The sequence below is a fragment of the Cupressus sempervirens genome, chromosome 6, assembly GCF_028749045.1.
Source record: "Cupressus sempervirens isolate cs-2001-9-10 chromosome 6, ASM2874904v1, whole genome shotgun sequence".
In the NCBI taxonomy this organism is placed as follows: Eukaryota; Viridiplantae; Streptophyta; class Pinopsida; order Cupressales; family Cupressaceae; genus Cupressus; species Cupressus sempervirens.
The window spans coordinates 166,555,306-166,572,383 of record NC_143123.1 but is presented as its reverse complement, the minus strand read 5'-3'; the positions used below and the strand labels follow the sequence as shown (position 1 = coordinate 166,572,383).

General features: G+C 35.7%; 1 protein-coding gene across 2 annotated transcripts; it reads left to right on the top strand.

Moving 5' to 3' along the window:
• Positions 1–4,475: 4,475 nt before the first annotated feature.
• On the top strand, positions 4,476–11,624 carry LOC149551778 (uncharacterized). 2 transcript variants are annotated; one of them, XM_089787268.1, is made up of 8 exons: positions 4,476–4,840; positions 5,710–5,880; positions 6,060–6,140; positions 6,233–6,441; positions 7,322–7,392; positions 7,543–9,639; positions 9,774–9,984; positions 10,405–11,624. In XM_089787268.1, exons 3-8 carry the CDS (start codon positions 6,076–6,078, stop codon positions 11,115–11,117), a joined length of 3,366 nt encoding a protein of 1,121 aa, XP_089643394.1. In that variant the 5' UTR covers positions 4,476–4,840; positions 5,710–5,880; positions 6,060–6,075; the 3' UTR covers positions 11,118–11,624. The 2 variants fall into 2 exon arrangements, with proteins under 2 accessions (XP_089643394.1, XP_089643393.1); XM_089787267.1 differs by lacking the exons at positions 4,476–4,840; positions 5,710–5,880 and having other exon boundaries at positions 5,906–6,140.
• Positions 11,625–17,078: the final 5,454 nt, after the last annotated feature.

Below are 17,078 nucleotides of genomic sequence, written 5' to 3'. Positions count from 1 at the left end.
TGAAGAGATAGAGTAGATAGAGTAAAACAAAACATGGACTCTTGTACCTAGGCCTAAAGACAAAAATGTGATTGGAACTAAGTGGGTATTTAGAAACAAGTTAAATGAAGATGGTAAGGTGTCAAGAAATAAAGCTAGACTGGTATGCAAAGGATACTCTCAAGAAGAAGGAATAGACTATGGAGAAACTTTTGCTCCTGTTGCAAGATTGGAAGGTGTCAGGACCTTACTTGCATATGCTGCATACAAAAGATTCAAAGTTTATCAAATGGATGTCAAGTCAACATTTATCAATGGTATACTAGATAAAGAGGTTTACATTGAACAGCCTAAAGGTTCTGTGGATCCAGACAAGAAGGACATGGTCTGCAAATTACATAAAGCATTGTATGGTCTGAAGCAAGCCCCTAGAGCATGGTATGAGAGGTTGAATAACTATCTTATTCGAATTGGTTTTCAAAGAAATAATGATAACAGTAGCTTGTATATCAAGGAAGGACCAAATAATAAGATTGTTTTGGTAGAAATATTTGTGGATGATACTTTGTTTACAGGAAATGATGATCAATGTAAAGAATTCTCAGAGAAAATGAACAAGGAATTTGAAATGTCAATGTTTGGTGAGATCAAATTCTTTGTTGGTCTTCAAATTTAGCAAAATAATAATGGTATCTACATCACTCAATCAAAATATATCAAGGAGATACTGAAAAAATTTGGTATGGAAGACTACACAAACCAGTTGGGACTCCTATGTCTACTAGATTAAAACTTACTAAGGATGATGAATCAAAGGAAGTGGATCAAACATTGTATAGATCTATGATTGGAAAGTTGCAGTATGTAGTGCATACATGACCTGATATTGCCCTTGCAGTTAGTATTGTAGCAAGATTTTCAGCAAAACCAAGAGAAAATCATATGATGGCAATCAAAAGGATCATGAGATATTTGAAAGGCACTGAAGATTATGAATTATGATATAAACTTGGAAGAAATATGGATTTAAAAGTGTTTACTAATGCAGATTGGGTAGGAAACGTTGATGACAAAAAGAGTACAAGTGGAGGAGCTTTCTTTCTTGGAAAGAGGTTGGTTTCTTGGACAAGTAAAAAGCAAAATTGTACATCCCTATCTACAGCAAAGGCAGAATATGTTGCAGCAGCAGTAAACTGTTCAAACATTGTTTGGTTTAAACAATTATTGGAAGGCATGAAGGTAGAGATTAAAGAACCAGTTGGCATTTTTTGTGATAATACAAGTGCAATCAACATTTCAAAGAATCTAGTGATGCATTCCAAAATCAAGTATATTGCTATAAAGTATCACTTTGTCGGAGAATTGGTGCAGGATAAGGAGATCAGATTGGAATATGTCCATACAAAAGAACAAATTGCTAACATATTGACAAAGCCTTTACCTAAGGGTGCATTCTTGTATCTAAGAGGTAAGTTAGGGGTCATTCCCCTATCTGAAGCTCACTAAAATATAGTTTTAGTGATGCATCAACAGGAACAGAGTTGAAGATCTATCAATTGATGCAGCAAAGTAATGAAGACATTGCATATGAATCAGTACTTAAGGTACAATGAAATTTATTTGAATTGTGTTGTCTTTCACATGTGTTGTCAAAGAGGGAGAGTTTACTGTCATACCTTTCTGAAATTTGCAAGAAAGAGAGTTTATGCAAGAGGGAAAGATTACTATGAAAGAGGGAGAGTTTTCCTACAAATAACTGAAGTTTGAGGTGTAAAATTCTAGAGGGAGAAAACCTTCTATTAGAGAAAGTCTTGTTCTCAAATTTCATTATGCTATGACCTGTTGTGTTGCCATCAATGCCAAAGAGGGAGATTGTTGGATACAATTATCCAATTGTGTGTTGTCTTTGATGTTACACAAATGTCATACAAGTCATCTATTAGCACTTACCGAGCTCAATTGGTTTGCAATAAGATTTACAGTGTCTACCGATCGTTCTCAAACTTTACCTTGTACAGATAGTTGTTATCGAGCTTTCAAGGTTAGCAAAGGAAATTCAGTGTCTACCGAGCTCACTCGGTCATCAAAGGAAAATGTGGTAGAAAACAATTCTTACCGAGCTCTCATGGTCAGCAAAGGAAATTTAGTTCTTACTGAGTTCACTTGGTAGCCAAAGGATTTCACAGAATTTGTAGTGTTAACCGAGTTGAGATGGTTAACTCAAAAAATTGTTTCTGAAGTAGTGTTTACCGAGTAGGGTCAGCCAGTAAGGAAATTTGTTAATTTATGATTTAATGCTTAATTGTTTTAAGTATTATTTCCAGCCAACTACGGTAATGATTATAGGTGATCGTAACTTGTAATTGAGCCGACTTGATAATCTGAATGGTATATATGAGAGGTCAAGTTGCAAATTTTAAGGGTGATGAATTTGATGTGATATGAATGTGAAGGTGGATTGATTATTGCGAGAGTGAATTTTGAAGGATGATCAGAGATCATTAAGGAGTAGCAAAACTATATTTGATCAAGGAGGATCTAATGGTGCAGAATAGAGATCTATAATCAGAAATTTTAGTTGCATCTTATTTAGGTCATTTCATTGTTACTTTCTAACCATTGTAGCAGTGATTCCAAAATCTCTTAACATTGTTGGTTTAACAGCCATTTTGCAAATCCTCAAACAAGGTGACAGTTTAGTTGAATTTTTTTAAAGACCTCTAACAAGGCCACTCCTAACAGGGTGAAGAAATCCTCTAACAGTATGTTTTGTAAACCTTTGACAAGGTTGGCTCCTAACAGGGCTCACTTCAGAAGAGTGAAAATTGGTAGCTAGTTACTTGGTGGTTTTTCCCATATTGGGTTTTCATGTTAAATTTGGTGTCTCTTGTGTTCATGTTATTTACTTTTGCATGCATGTTAATAATTATGAATACTTAAATATCAGTAACAAATTAATCTACCGAGTTACAGCATTTTTGTGAATGTTTACCAAGTGACAGCAGTAAGTAACTTGTTTGACATCTAAGGGATCTGTGGAATTTTTTTTTGTGATAACTGATTCACCCTCCCCCTCGCCCACCCCACCCCCCTCTTAGTTACTCCATCTACATTTCCAACATATATATATTATTTAAATTCTAAACATATTATACATTTCTTATCACATCTAAAATGAATTTGGAGAAATAAATCTCACCTAATTAGAAGCTATGATTATTTTAGTTATGTTTTCTTAGAGTTATTCAAAGTGATAATTATGATATTTAAAAAGGAAAAATTTTAAAAAATCATTTTATTTTATTTGAAGGAAGACAAGTTTATTTTATTTGCAAGTCTAATTTGTAATGAGAAATCAAATTTAAAATGTTGAAATAATTGATTTATTGAAAATAGTAATCAAGCTTAAAGTTCAATACTTATAAATATTTGAATAATTGAAAAAAGTAGATAAGATTTCAAGAATAGGTTATTCATAGGTTTATGTAGATTGTCACTGGCAAGACTTTGTCTTCAAGTTTAAGGTGGACCTACATGTCAGCATGAAAAGATGTTTTTTGTTTCCTTCAAGCAACATGAATTGTATACCAATTTGAATGAATATGGAAGTAATAAAATAGTCGATAGATCATTATACTTGGATTTTAACAGGAATTATTTGTTGTCTTACCCAAAAAAAATTCTAGGATTCTGAATTACACCCGAACCCTAAACCTTAATGCACTTGAAGTTGCAGTTGTAAAATTCAGGGACATAGATAATATGGAGGTAGGAGGATGAGGTGGTAGATCCATTGTTGGCTAGCAAGTTGAGGAGGTGATATGTGCAGAAGATTAAGTATGTCCATCATGTGGTATGTGGGGAAGCCATGGAGAAGCAATCTAATGACCAAGGCATAGGCATGGGAGAGGCATGAAGAGAGATAAGACAACATGGAAAATCAATTGTATTTTCTACATGCTTGAAACCAAATTCATTAACCTTTCTTGGCGTCTTTCCCACCTAGATTTAGACATTTTGTGCTTGTTTATTTTAGACCAAGTTTGTGTCATTGAAGACATTTAATAATAATAATATGTGGCTATTTCAATCAAATTGTGATTGTTAGGACCTTTGTTTTTAAAATATCATGTTTCTTGTTTTTTCTATAGCATATTATTTACTATATATAACTATCTGCATAACCATTGCACCTCCTTTTGGTACAAGTGCTAGTTATACTTCATTATAATAAAATGATTTATTTTTGTAGAGATGACGTGGATACAAAGATACCATGTTATGATGTAGTTTTCTTGTCATGGTCAGGACTGTGTGAAGCTACTATAAATAATAAATAATAATAAACTAAATTTGTTATAACATCGTTGTTAGACGTAAATCCACACTTTAATATTGAATAATAATAATAATCATAATGCAATTCAAATTTATTTGCAAGCAAGCGTGACTTTTTGCTGGTCGATATGTTCCGAATGTCGATTCGGCAATAGCTGATACGCTTTCTTTTTAACACGGAAAACTTAAAAATATTCAGCCGGTAAATTTCACGCTTTATAGTTTTCAATGCAAGAACGGTCAAAAGGAAGTACATTTATTATGATTTATGCCTGTAAAACTTCACCATCCAAATCCCGGAATTAAATAAATATTTCTCTAGTTTGGTGTGCCGTGTTGTCTTGACAACAGAAACCATTTCAAAATTGATTCCATGTGCTTTTAATTATTGTTAAAATTGAGACCGGGATTGGAGTTGGATCTATCATCAGTCGGTGCTGAGCATCAATCAGGTTAATGATAAATTGAACGATTTGGCAAGAAGATTGAAAGTTTTTAAAGAATTCCCCCGAGTTTTAATCAGGTTTAAATTCTGGAAGTTAATGGTAGATTGAATGATTTTACGAGATGATTGAATGTTGTTAAAGAATTTATCTGAGTTTAAATATTCAGGTTTAAATGCCGTAGATAAATGGTAAATTGAATTGTGATATTGCTGTCAGGATTTAACTGTGTGATTTTGAGTCAAACTCATTGACCCACGTTTCATGAGTAGTGATTCAACATGAATCCATCTCTCATGAAAATAAATGGAACACTTAGCACTCATTGGATCTAGGTGATGCTTTAACAAGAAGATTGATTGTCTTAATCAGTATCAAAACCAAAGTACTGAACCCTTGCAAAAAAAAAATCAATCCCAAAGCATATAATCTAACAGCAGACAAACAGAAGATTGATTGTTATTAAAGAATTTGATTCCAGAAGATAAATTATTAAAGAATTTGATTCTGGAAGTTAATGTGTTAAATTGAAGGATTTAACAAGAAGATCGAATGCTATTAACCCTAGGTATAATCAAGTTTAAATTGAATGCTATTAAAGAATTCACCCTAGGTTTAAACGGATTATAAATTCTGAAGGTTAATATTAAGTTGAACAATTTAATAAAAAGATTGAATTTAAAAAATTCGCCCGAGATTCAATCAGGTATAAATTTTGGAGGTCAATGTGTTGTTGAATGATATAAGGAGAAGATTGAATGTAATTAAAGAATTCGCATGAGTTTTTAGTCTGGTTTAAATTCTTGAGGTTAATGGCAAATTGAATGATTTAACAAGATGATTGAATGTCATTAAAGCATTCTCCTAACTTTCTTGGGGCGTGCTTCTGATTCTGAATTGGGAAACTTGGAAGTGCAGACTAAGTAAAGATTAAAAATTTGAATGACAGGCACTGAGAACAGCAGACATTAACAGGTCAACAGACAAAACGATTAAGGTTGTTTTGAGTCACCAAGTGGAGTAGAAATCGGGACAGACAGTAGGTCGGGTTGTAAATCAGAAGGCAGTTAGCAGAAATATTTCCGTCTACGCTACAGACCTACAATACGTTAAGATTTAGGTGAGCTTTCGTTAGGTAGGAATGTGACTGGTTGCTGTTTGTCTGTCGCCGCCTCCGGCGGTTGCGCGCGCGTGATTTCATTTAACGCCTTTCACGTTTACTCATCGCCATTCCGGTTATATACTTGTGATCCCAAACATATTTATCTTTTTCTTTCTTTTGTTTTTTTCTGAGGATAGTAGGGGAGATTAATGGATGCTGGTGATGCTGCCGCAAGCATTTGGCGGTAATAACCATCAGTGGATAAATATCTTGATCTGGTAAGAAAACTGAACGCTTTAAAAGTTCTCTGCTGCAGATTCAATTTTAGATAAGTGTGCATCAATGAAGAGGAATATTATGGATGTTGCAGGTGTTTATTCATTCCGGGTTATCTTGAAGAAGCGAACTGTTCAGGATCTCAAAAGCTGTCCTGCTGTGTGTTAGCAATGAGTACGAAGCTCCATCAGAAACTTGTTGAGGATATACGCTTGCAGAAACGACTTCTGGGGCTCATTGACGAGCGGAATAACGTTATCAAAGAGCAGCGGGGATCTTACTACGTTCAGGCTCCTCGTCAAGGTAAGGATGTATATTTTGTGTGTATATCGACGTCTTTCCTGAAGATATTCTGGTTTGTGTCAGATATACATTGTGTATGTACGCCAATGGGAAGATATTCATAATTTTATTGTGTGTATATCAACGTCTCGGGTATTTCAGTGTCTGAAGTTACTCGTTGTGTATATACATCAACTGTAGATATTTTGTATTCATAATTCAGTGTCTGAAGTTATTCATTGTGTAAATGTGTCAATTGAAGATATTTTCTACTCATAATTCATGCAAAGTCTTAAAGATAAAAGATGTCAGCTTCAGTGAAGATATTCACTGTGTATATATGTCAATGGCAGCATATTCATAATTTAAATCTTGTGTATATTAATGCTTCTGTATTTCAGTTTCTGTGAAGATATTTCATTATGTGCATAGAGACTAATGCTGATACTCAAAATTTATTTATAATGTTTTAGGTATTTCAATTTCTGTGAAGATATTCATTGTCTGTATATATGCCAATGTAGATGCTGAAAAAATTATATGGTGTCTTAGGTATTTCAGTTTCTGTGAAGACACTGCGTATACACTCCAATAGGAATATATTTATAGTATATATACTCCATTAATAAGATATTTATAATTTATCTTGTAGGTTTTCCTGAAGATACTCACTGTGTATATCTAAAAAATATATATAATTTTTTTTTTTACATAATGTCTTTTTTATTTCAGTTTCTGTGAAGACATTGTAAATACTCCCATAGGAAGATATTTAGAGGGTATATACAATAAGAAGATATAGTTTATATTGTATGTTTATCAGTTTCCCTGAAGACACTTATTGTGTATATACGCCAATGAGAAGATATTCATTGTTTATACACCTAATGATAATGTGCAGAGATTGAGGTACATGAGAAGCGGCTTGTCAGTGTCCGGTCCAGCTGGGAAGATGACGGTGACAAGGCATACGTAAGCTCTCTCATGCGTTCAAATTATGTTTGTGTGAGATATTTTTGGCATCTGATTTTCATTTTTGTACTGGATGATGAAGAAAAAATCAAAGAAACAAAATCTTTCATGTTAAAAAATGGGGTGGAATTTTTGCATTTGGGTGCGTAGGAGTGGGATGACAGGCGGAACAGTAGCAGGCGAAGAAGGGACGGAAGAGAAGCGTCAAGAGGAAGACATGAGTTGGCATCTGTTGCGCATGAGACACACACTTCTTCCAAACCAGTGAACCCTCTGCCAGAGTTGGCACTCTGTTACTATTCCAATACTAATAATATTATTCCAGATCTCCATCGTCAGCAACAAAGAGAAGAAAGGCACAAAGTCAATTCAATAAATAAAAATGCCGCGGGATCCAGCGGAATTGGCGCTCGGCGTCAGAATGGGAATGATGAAACGGCTCCTGGCGCCTTCACCAATTCCATGCACATTCTTGCTGCTTATAATAATAATTCCAAGAATTTCAGAAAATCTCAGGATCACCACCGCCGCCAGAATCGATCTCTCGACCTGGGCGAGGTCGATCCACCGGCTATTCACAGCAATGCACAGGCAACCTCTTTTATGCAAATCTCAAAAGACGCAGTGAAGCTCGGTGATATTTTGAAGAAACAGCAGGGTAACAGGGATTTGTTGAAGGGCGCCATGGATTTGGAGGAGTCTCTGCGGATTTTGTCCAGGCTTCAGAAGGCCTCAGGAGGTGTTAAGACTGTGGAAAGGCGTCGACAATCTGTGGATCTCAAGGAATTGTTGCCGTTTTCAAAGCAGAAGGTTGAGGAGGATGAAGAGGAAGATCCGAGGGATTCATTTGACGGATGGAGAGAGCCTCCCAGGCTGTCGTTAGATGCCAGAGAATTTAGGAAATCGTCGAATCGGGATCTCAGGGATGCCATTCGGACCAGCCTTAATAGGCAGAAATTGCTATACGGTAAGAACATAAATGGTAACATCAATTTCAGGCCTCCCGATTCAGATTCTGTTCCGAATTCTAGAAATTTACAGGTTGTCGCTAAGAAGAGAATTCCCAATGTCATTGCTCGACTGATGGGCTTGGAAGAGATGCCTTCGGATTCATCTCCCCTGCCGCCTGACGCTGTTCCCAATAGAGTTGATTCGAGCAGATCCTTGGAGGGAGGAAGAGGATTGAAGCCCGAGAAGCCCAGGCTGCAGGATTCGATTCGTCGACCAATTCTGCAAATTGCACAGCCAAAGGATTTTGTACGGGATGTTCATGTTAAGGCGGAAGAGGACGACACTATCATGGCCGCGCTTAAACGAATTAAACAGCAGGTTCCGCCCAAACCGAGCTTTCAAGAGGAGTTGTCTGAGAAATTGAAGCGTTTGCATTCTGTGGAACCGCAACAGGAGCGCAAAACATTGAAACAGATTCTGGAGGCAATGGAAGTAAAAGGGCTTTTACGGCCTGCCGCCGATCAATCCAAACAGAAGGTTGAGGATGATCTGAATCACAGGGAGACCATTGTTTTGAAGCCCGTGACCGCGAGGAGAGTGCACGAGCATCTACAAGAAAAGGAGAAGCCCAAGAAGTCCACCAATAAATCCGTTGCCAAAGAACCATCTTCTCAATCTGATATAGTTATTATAAAGCCTCTGAATGCTGACTCCAGCGCAGGACAGCGGCACGCCCATGAGAGTCCGTCAAAAGCAGTGGAATTGCATCCAGAGATGAATCCGGTCAAGAGCACCGAATCCAAGAAGAAGAACAAAAGCTTGAATAAATCTGAATTGGGCAAACCGGCAAATGAAGGACAATCCAAGAAGAAGAATATTTCAATCAATCCTGAGGGTGCAATTAAATCCCCAAAGCAAAGGACCGAAAATGGAGCGGCGCAGAAGCATTCTAAGTCGCAACTTCCTCCTCCGTCTTCTTCTGTTTTGCAGGAGATCAAGCGGAGAAGGAGCGACAGGATTTCCAAGGTGAATAACAAGAAGGTGCTATCAAAACCAGAGAAACAGAAACCAGTCCGCACCAAGGCGAAAGAAAGCATCTCAAGGCCGCCTCGTCTCGCCTCGCATCTAGCGCCCACAGAGCGAATTCCGTCAAAGGTGCATTCTAAACATGCTACTCCAATTCCTGTTCATCCCATAAGCCAAAATGCTTCCACCGTCGAGATGAATGGTGATACGAATGAGGCAAAATCTCAATTGCGCCTTGACAGAGTCGAAGAAACACCTGAGAATCGTAACGTAAGTTCTTTAAACTTCCTTTTTTCAAACTAATTCGTAGATAGGTACTGCCTAGAAACTGTTCTGTTTGTAATCACATACCCATTATTAAATGCAACAACACATCAATTAAATGCCATTAATGATTGGTGCAGGTCAAAAGCTTGCAGTCTGTTTCGCAGGATGAAAATTCAGAGTCTTCAGGCAGTATTCAGCATCATAATAGCCCCGAGGAATCGACGAGTCCAATCGCTGAATTAAACCCACCCGCAGAAGCAGACGCTTGCCAAGATGATCAAGAAGAAACTGCAGATGATGAAAACGAAGGAGAAGAACATCCATCGTCTCTGCCAAATCATCTGGAAGGTTAGTAATTGATTCTGCGCTTACAGGCTAATCCATATGTGTAAACATTCGACATTATATTTAACATTTTGTCAATTAAGCTGATCAAGCATGGGTATTGCTAATTCTGCATTGCAGGCTAATCCAAATGTGAAAACATCTCACGTTATATTAAGTAATTCATACATTAAGCTGATCAAACATGGGTATTGCTAAATCTGCATTGCAGGTTAATTCATATGTGAAAACATCTAACATTGTATCAAGTTATTAATACGTTAAGCTGATCAAACACGGGTTTTTAACATTTTATCCATTAAGCTGATCAAACAAGGGTATTGCTAATTGTGCATTGCAGGCTAATCCATATGTAAAAACATGTAACATTATACTGAGTAATTTATGCATTAAGCTTATCAATCATGGGTATTGATCTTGCAGGTTCTGACGACGGCAACAATAAATCTCCTGACAACATCAAAAGCCATAGTTTTGCAGTGTCAGATGAAGACTCAGATCCGTCAAATTATGCCGACGACAAGGAACTGATAACCGCCGGGGAAATGAATTATAAGGACTACGTTCGGCAAATATTGACAAGAATTCCGGCATTCATGAACGCGGAGGCCGCAGAACTGGCAGAACTGTATCCTCGGCTTTACTTCAAACTAGAAGAGCAACAAGCGGAGTCAATTTCCGGCCAGGAGGACATCAAACATGAGCATTCCGGCGACGCTCTGGAGCGACAGCTTGTGATGGACTGCATCAGAGAATTATTGAAAAGAAAGGCAAGAATACGGCTACAGATGAAGCAACCAGTGAAGTTGGTGAGAATGAAAAGGGCTCCCATGGGTTTAAAGAGAAGGAAAAACATTCAAGAATTAGTGATTGAGCTTAGTGATGACATCGGAGATCTCATGGCTTATCACAACAACTTTGGGGGTGATTATGTGCAGAATGTTCTACACAAGGATCTCAATACTGGCAATAATGGTGTGAACAGCATTTGGAATCCATCATGGGATAATGGTCTGTATGGAGAAGATGAAGCCCAAGAAATTGGGAGAGATGTGGAGAAGCTTATCTTCGATGACTTGTTGGAGGAGGCTGTTTTGCAATTCTGGGTTTCTCCAAAAGAACTGTGTTCAAGCTAAGTATAAGTTTGAGGTCCAAAGCAATCAAAATGAAATGCTATATGTGTGCAGTATTTGTTAAATATATACATACTCCTGTGTAAATCAAGTGCCTCAAATGTATACCATAAACCGAGGGCTTGACTGTACATCTGAATGCTTTCATGGATGTCTGCCTCTCCATTGTCATTCTTATATTCTTTTTCTGTACACCTTGGCTTGAATATGTTCTCAAGATAACTATTAAGGGGATTGAAAATTATATACATCAGCTGATTATGTACGTATAACACTGATAGGCTATTAGTTTACGATCAAAGTATATTTGCGCTGCAAGTATACATGATTGATTATTTACATATTCCCTGGCATTTCATTCTTTTAATGGTTTCCATCTCATTTGAAAGGACGAGAGAGCAGCAAATGGTCCACCCTCTTGTTGTTCATTGGTCAACATTTTGCACGTCTGTAATAAAACTATTCTATGGCTATTGAATATATAAAATATATTAGTATATATTTGTTTGATTCTCGTGTAGCAAAAAGAATATACAGGAAGCGTATTCGAGGCAAATTTTAAATTTTTTAAATTCTGGAGAAAAAAAGAATATAAGGAAGCATATTTGAAACAAATTTTAAATTGAAAAATGTTTTACATTGTGATAAAAAATAGAAAGTGTTGTAGTGAATATGATTGACATTACTTAATTTAACTTTGAGCCCATCACAAATATATAGCATTTTATAAGTATGTGTATAATTGTTTGTACATGGTATTTTGTAATTCTAAGAGTTAATTTGGGCATTCTTTTTTACAATTCAAAGTTATATTAATATCTAATTAATTATAGTAACATAGGCATTCTTGTTTACAATTCATTGATAAATTTAGAAATTAAGGACATATATTTTGATACATTATGAGGGTATGTGCAGGATCATAGTCTGTCAAAAAGTGGCGATATGTAAAAGTTGTAGTTTTAAAACATCTAAAAGCATTTCAAAATTCGTTCTAACTTTTTTCCCACCCATCCTAATACCAAAGCAAAAAAGCAATACCAAACCTTTTTGAGTCCCCGATCTCATATCAAATAGCCGATATTATCAGGTAACAAATATGGGATCGAGTACCCTGAAACTGGGACCACAAAATAAAATTAAAAAACTTGAGTGTTATTTCTTTTTTGTGAACTCGTTGAACTCATTGCAAACAAGAGTTGTCTTTTCATGTATCCAATCTAACTTCAAGTATAGGATCTTTGCAACCTCGATCCACTAAAAGCCAAATCTTTTTGTTTTTTTTATTATTTTCATTGAATTCTATTTAAAATTAGATTTTTTAATAGAAATCATTGGTTTTTTCATTTTAATTATAAACTGTTAATACAATTAGTAATTTTTGGATTCTTTGCAATTTAATAGGCATGGTTGACCTGAATGATGGTGATAACATTGAGCCACGAAATAATGTTCCTCGAAACCCTCCACCAAACATTTTACAACCCTGTCAAAATCCTCAACCTCCACCAAACGATCCACTGCATCCTCAAAATTCTCCTCGAATTGAAGATTTGATACAAGAAATTCTTACTAAAATGAGTGGTTTTAAAGCCACATATAACAATATACCTACATTGGCTCCCATTTTATCCACATTAAACACCATAGTTTATAATATTTAGACACTCATTGATTAGGAAAATGTTGCTCTTCACTTGCATGAGCAAATGCATGCCCTATTTGATGATGGGTTGGACTATGATGAGGTTGCGGCCCTAAACATTACCAAAGATGATATAGTTAACCTTTTTGCGAACCCAAAAACTGGTAAAATAATAGAAATGCACAAAACTCAAATTACCAATTAAATGGTGCACAATTGAGGCTATGCGTGAAAAAATAACTAGTGAATGGTTTTTGACAAACCACCACACAACAATTTAGAGGTCCCATTTTATTTCATTAAAAATATGTATGTTGAATTTGTGTTGGGCCTCAAGGTGAATTGCTAGAGCATGAAGCCCAACATGGGCATATGAGGAGGAGCTCCCCAAGATAGACCCTTTGCCTAGCAGAAGAAAGTTGACACTTTTGTCCCCCCTAGTGATGTCTCCCCCCTCCTCCAATGCAGCATCTTGATATCATTGCAGAGGCTTAACTCTCAGACTATCCATCCACATATTGAGTAGGCTATTGATCTCCCAAACTAGGTCAGTGTTGTCTCCCCGTGTTGATGATGCTCGTGCGAGCTCATCATCAATGAGAACATCACATGTTTCTGTGCCCCATACTTGCATAATGTGCAAGAATCTTTGTCTAGGTTCCATTAGTGATCATTTTGATTATCAGTTTCTATTTGGGAAGGAGGATATAACACGTGCGCCTATAGAGATTATAGACCCTGATGTGAGAAAGGAGGGGCATGCAGAGCCGTGGGCTCTTTCTGTGTTGGTAATTGTATACAATTTTTTTTTATGACATAGTTCATTTAAAATTAATCTTTAAAGTAGAATAATTTTAACCCATGCAAGACTTATACATGTATGTAATCTTTATTCATGTCTAGTTGATGACTAAGGAGTAGCTCAGACAAGTTGATGATGTCATGCTCTTAGCTATTTCATTTGGCCTTGAGACATCTATGATACATTATGTTGTGTTTTTGTTGATTTTTTATTTGATACTAGAACATGCATGGTTTCTAATCTTTCTTTTCTATTCCAAGTATCACCTGTCAGTGGGGGAAAAGTGCAGAGGGTGAGCCATAGTGCATTGACAAGGGAAATGTAATTAGGTGTTTTTTAAGTGATTAAATATCGATGCATATTTGTAGCTTGTGTGTGCCAATGAAATTTAATTACATTCTTTATTGTATAGGGTGTGGCTATTGGTGATGAGTCCAGGAAAATTTGACATCACAGACCCTCGAGCATTTTCATTTGCAGCAAGAGCCCCATCATATGTATATATAATATTTATTTTTTATTTTCCTTATTTTCATAAATATTTTGAAAGCTCATTTCCATGATATTAACAACTAGGCTTTTGTATCTCGTAGGAAACACCTAGTGCCCAGGAGGCTAAATGTTAGACTTATGTATCTTTGCTGACGCGGTCGATGCTTCCAAAGGAGGGGTCGATGGAGGTAAGTTTTAGTTTAAAGTCTTAATTATATATTATAAATTTAGTATGCTATCAATTATAATGTTATATTTTAAGTCATAAATCCATCTCACAACCATACTTGAACATATACGAGCCATAATCGACGAGGTTCAAGCATTGTTGAGAACATATGAGATGACTCCTAATCGTCGTAGGAGGTCAATAAAAAAGGTAAATGATGAAAGTTTGAAACTATAAATCTTCATTAAAAAAATGGTCATTATGCATTTTAGTAATTTAATGTTAGATATTTAGAATCATATAAATTCAATAGAAGTTAACTTTGGGTTTTCCTTTTTTGTTTATGTAGGAGGCATCTGATCCAAATAATACAACAAAGAGGTTGCATTTGGATGATCCACTAGCAGCATAGGATAGTATAGCTCTCATAGGATGTGCTATGAGATAGTTTGAGATACATATGCCACATTGTGTATAGAAAATTTGATATTATGTACACATTTTGATGGCATGATCAACAACATTTTGTATATGGATCTGTGTATTTTGATATATATTTGCATAATTTATCTATGGATACATATATTTGTTTGAAATGAAGAGAGTAACTGAGAGGGGATGGGTGAATCAATTACCACAAAAACAATTCCTTGTCTCTAGATGTCACATCAAAATTTTCACTGATAATGCAATATTGTCCAACTCGATTATAACTAAGATATTGTTATCACTCAGTTAACAAACCAGTCTTATGAATATTAATATGTTTTAACATTTAGTAACTTAGTTGCAGAAACATAAAAGCATAAAGAAAATAACATAAACACATATGACACCAAGATTTAACATGGAAACCCAATTTGGAAAATCCACCATGCAACTAGGTACAATAATTTTCACTATTCTGAAGTGAGCCTTGTTAGGAGCCAACCCTGTTAAAGTTTATAAAACATATTGTTAAGTATGACCCTATTAGAGGATTTAGATCACCCTGTTAAGAGTGGCAAACACTTTAATCTTGAAATGTCACCTTGCTAGAGGATTTACAATGTGACTATTAAGTCAACTCTATTAAGAAATTTCTTCACTACTACAATAATTAGAAGGTAACAGTAATTTGACATGATTTATGAAGCAGCCTCTTTTGCAGATTCAGATCTTTGTTCTAGCTTGACCTATGGATCCTTACTGATCAAAATATTATTTGCAACTTATCTTCCACACTTTCGTGCTATGTATTTTCCTTCGCTTGCATATCCATCTTATTCCATGTACTCCTCTTGTACATTTTATCCTCATTACTTGACTTTTCATATATATCATAAGCTTTGATAAGTCATCTTGAATACCCTTTCAAATAATCAATAAACATCCAAATATTTGGCCTCAAATAATTAATTATTAGACAATTGTATTCTCTTGATACTCAATCAATACTGAGATTGAACGCTTGGTTAACACTGGGAATCCTTTGATGCCCGATCACTTGGTTAATACTGGAAGCAAGATATCCTTCATTAACCAACTACTTGATTAACATTGAATATTCTTCATTACCTGACTACTTGGTCAATACTAAAAATGCTTGGTTAATATTGTTAGTCTTTCATTGCTCGATTAATATTGGCATTTGTGTAACATCAATGGCAACATACAATTTTTTTTAAAAATTCCAACAAGCTCCCTTTTTGACATTGATGGAAACACAACATGTCAACATACAATGATAAAAGTGTGAGCAATTAGATAATATCCTTAGTTTCATTTAGATTCGCATCCATACCAACTCTCTCTGAGATTTTGCATGGATTTTTCTTAGCTTCTTCCAATTGAATTCTCCCTCTTACATGTATCAACACTCTGCTGTGTACATTTGTCATTTTCTCCCTCTTTGCTATAGATTCCACCATCTGAATATTTTCCTTCTGAGATACAAAAATCTCCCTCTTTCTCTTTGACATCAACTCTCCTCCTTGTTGACACTAAACTCTCCCTCTTTGACATCAAATGCCAAAGGATACAAAATTTGAAGTTACTATGTACCTTTTGTATTGATTCATGTGCAATATGCTCTGCATTTCACACCTGAAGTGTGACAATCTACATCAACTTGATAGATCTTTAATGGAACTTGGTTGATGCATTACTATCTTTTGCCTTTTAGTGAGCATCAAATAATGGAATAGCCCTTAGTTTACCTCTTAGATACATAAATGCATCCTTATGTAAATCCTTAGTAAATATATCTGCTAGTTGCCTTGGTGTTCACATATTCCAATCTCACCTCTTTGTTCTAAACCAATTCCCTTAGGTTATGATGCTTAATTGCAATGTGTTTTGTCTTTGTGTGCATCACAAGGTTTTTGGATATATTGATGGCACTTATGTTATCACAATAGATAACCACTAGTTCCTTGATGTCTTCCTTTATTCCTAATAATAATTGTTTGATCCATATTACATTAGAACAATTTATTGTTGTTGCAACATACTCTGCCTCTACTGTAGATTGAGAAATATAATTTTGCTTCTTGCTTGTCCAAGATACTAATCTCTTTCCAAAAAATAATGCTCCTCCACTAGTGTTTTTTCTATCATCAATGCTTTGTGCCCAATCTGCATTAGTAAAGGTTCTTAACTCAAGATTTCCTCCTTTCTTATACCATAAACCATATTCTCCAGTTCCTTTTAGGTACCTCAAAATTCTTTTTACTACCATCATGTGATTTTCTTTAGGATTTGCAGAAAACCTTGCAACTATGCCAACTACCAATGCAACATCAGATCTGATGTGTACCACATACTAAAGTTTCTCAGTCATTGATCTATAGGTAGTCTGATTCACATATTTTGAAT

Excerpts from the sequence above, each read along its gene's own strand:
- LOC149551778 (XM_089787268.1), top strand. The coding sequence starts at position 6,076 with ATGCTGGTGATGCTGCCGCAAGCATTTGGCGGTAATAACCATCAGTGG. Across the intron at positions 6,141-6,232 it reads TGGATAAATATCTTGATCTG|GTGTTTATTCATTCCGGGTT; the intron begins GTAAGAAAACTG and ends TGGATGTTGCAG. Across the intron at positions 7,393-7,542 it reads ATGACGGTGACAAGGCATAC|GAGTGGGATGACAGGCGGAA; the intron begins GTAAGCTCTCTC and ends TTGGGTGCGTAG.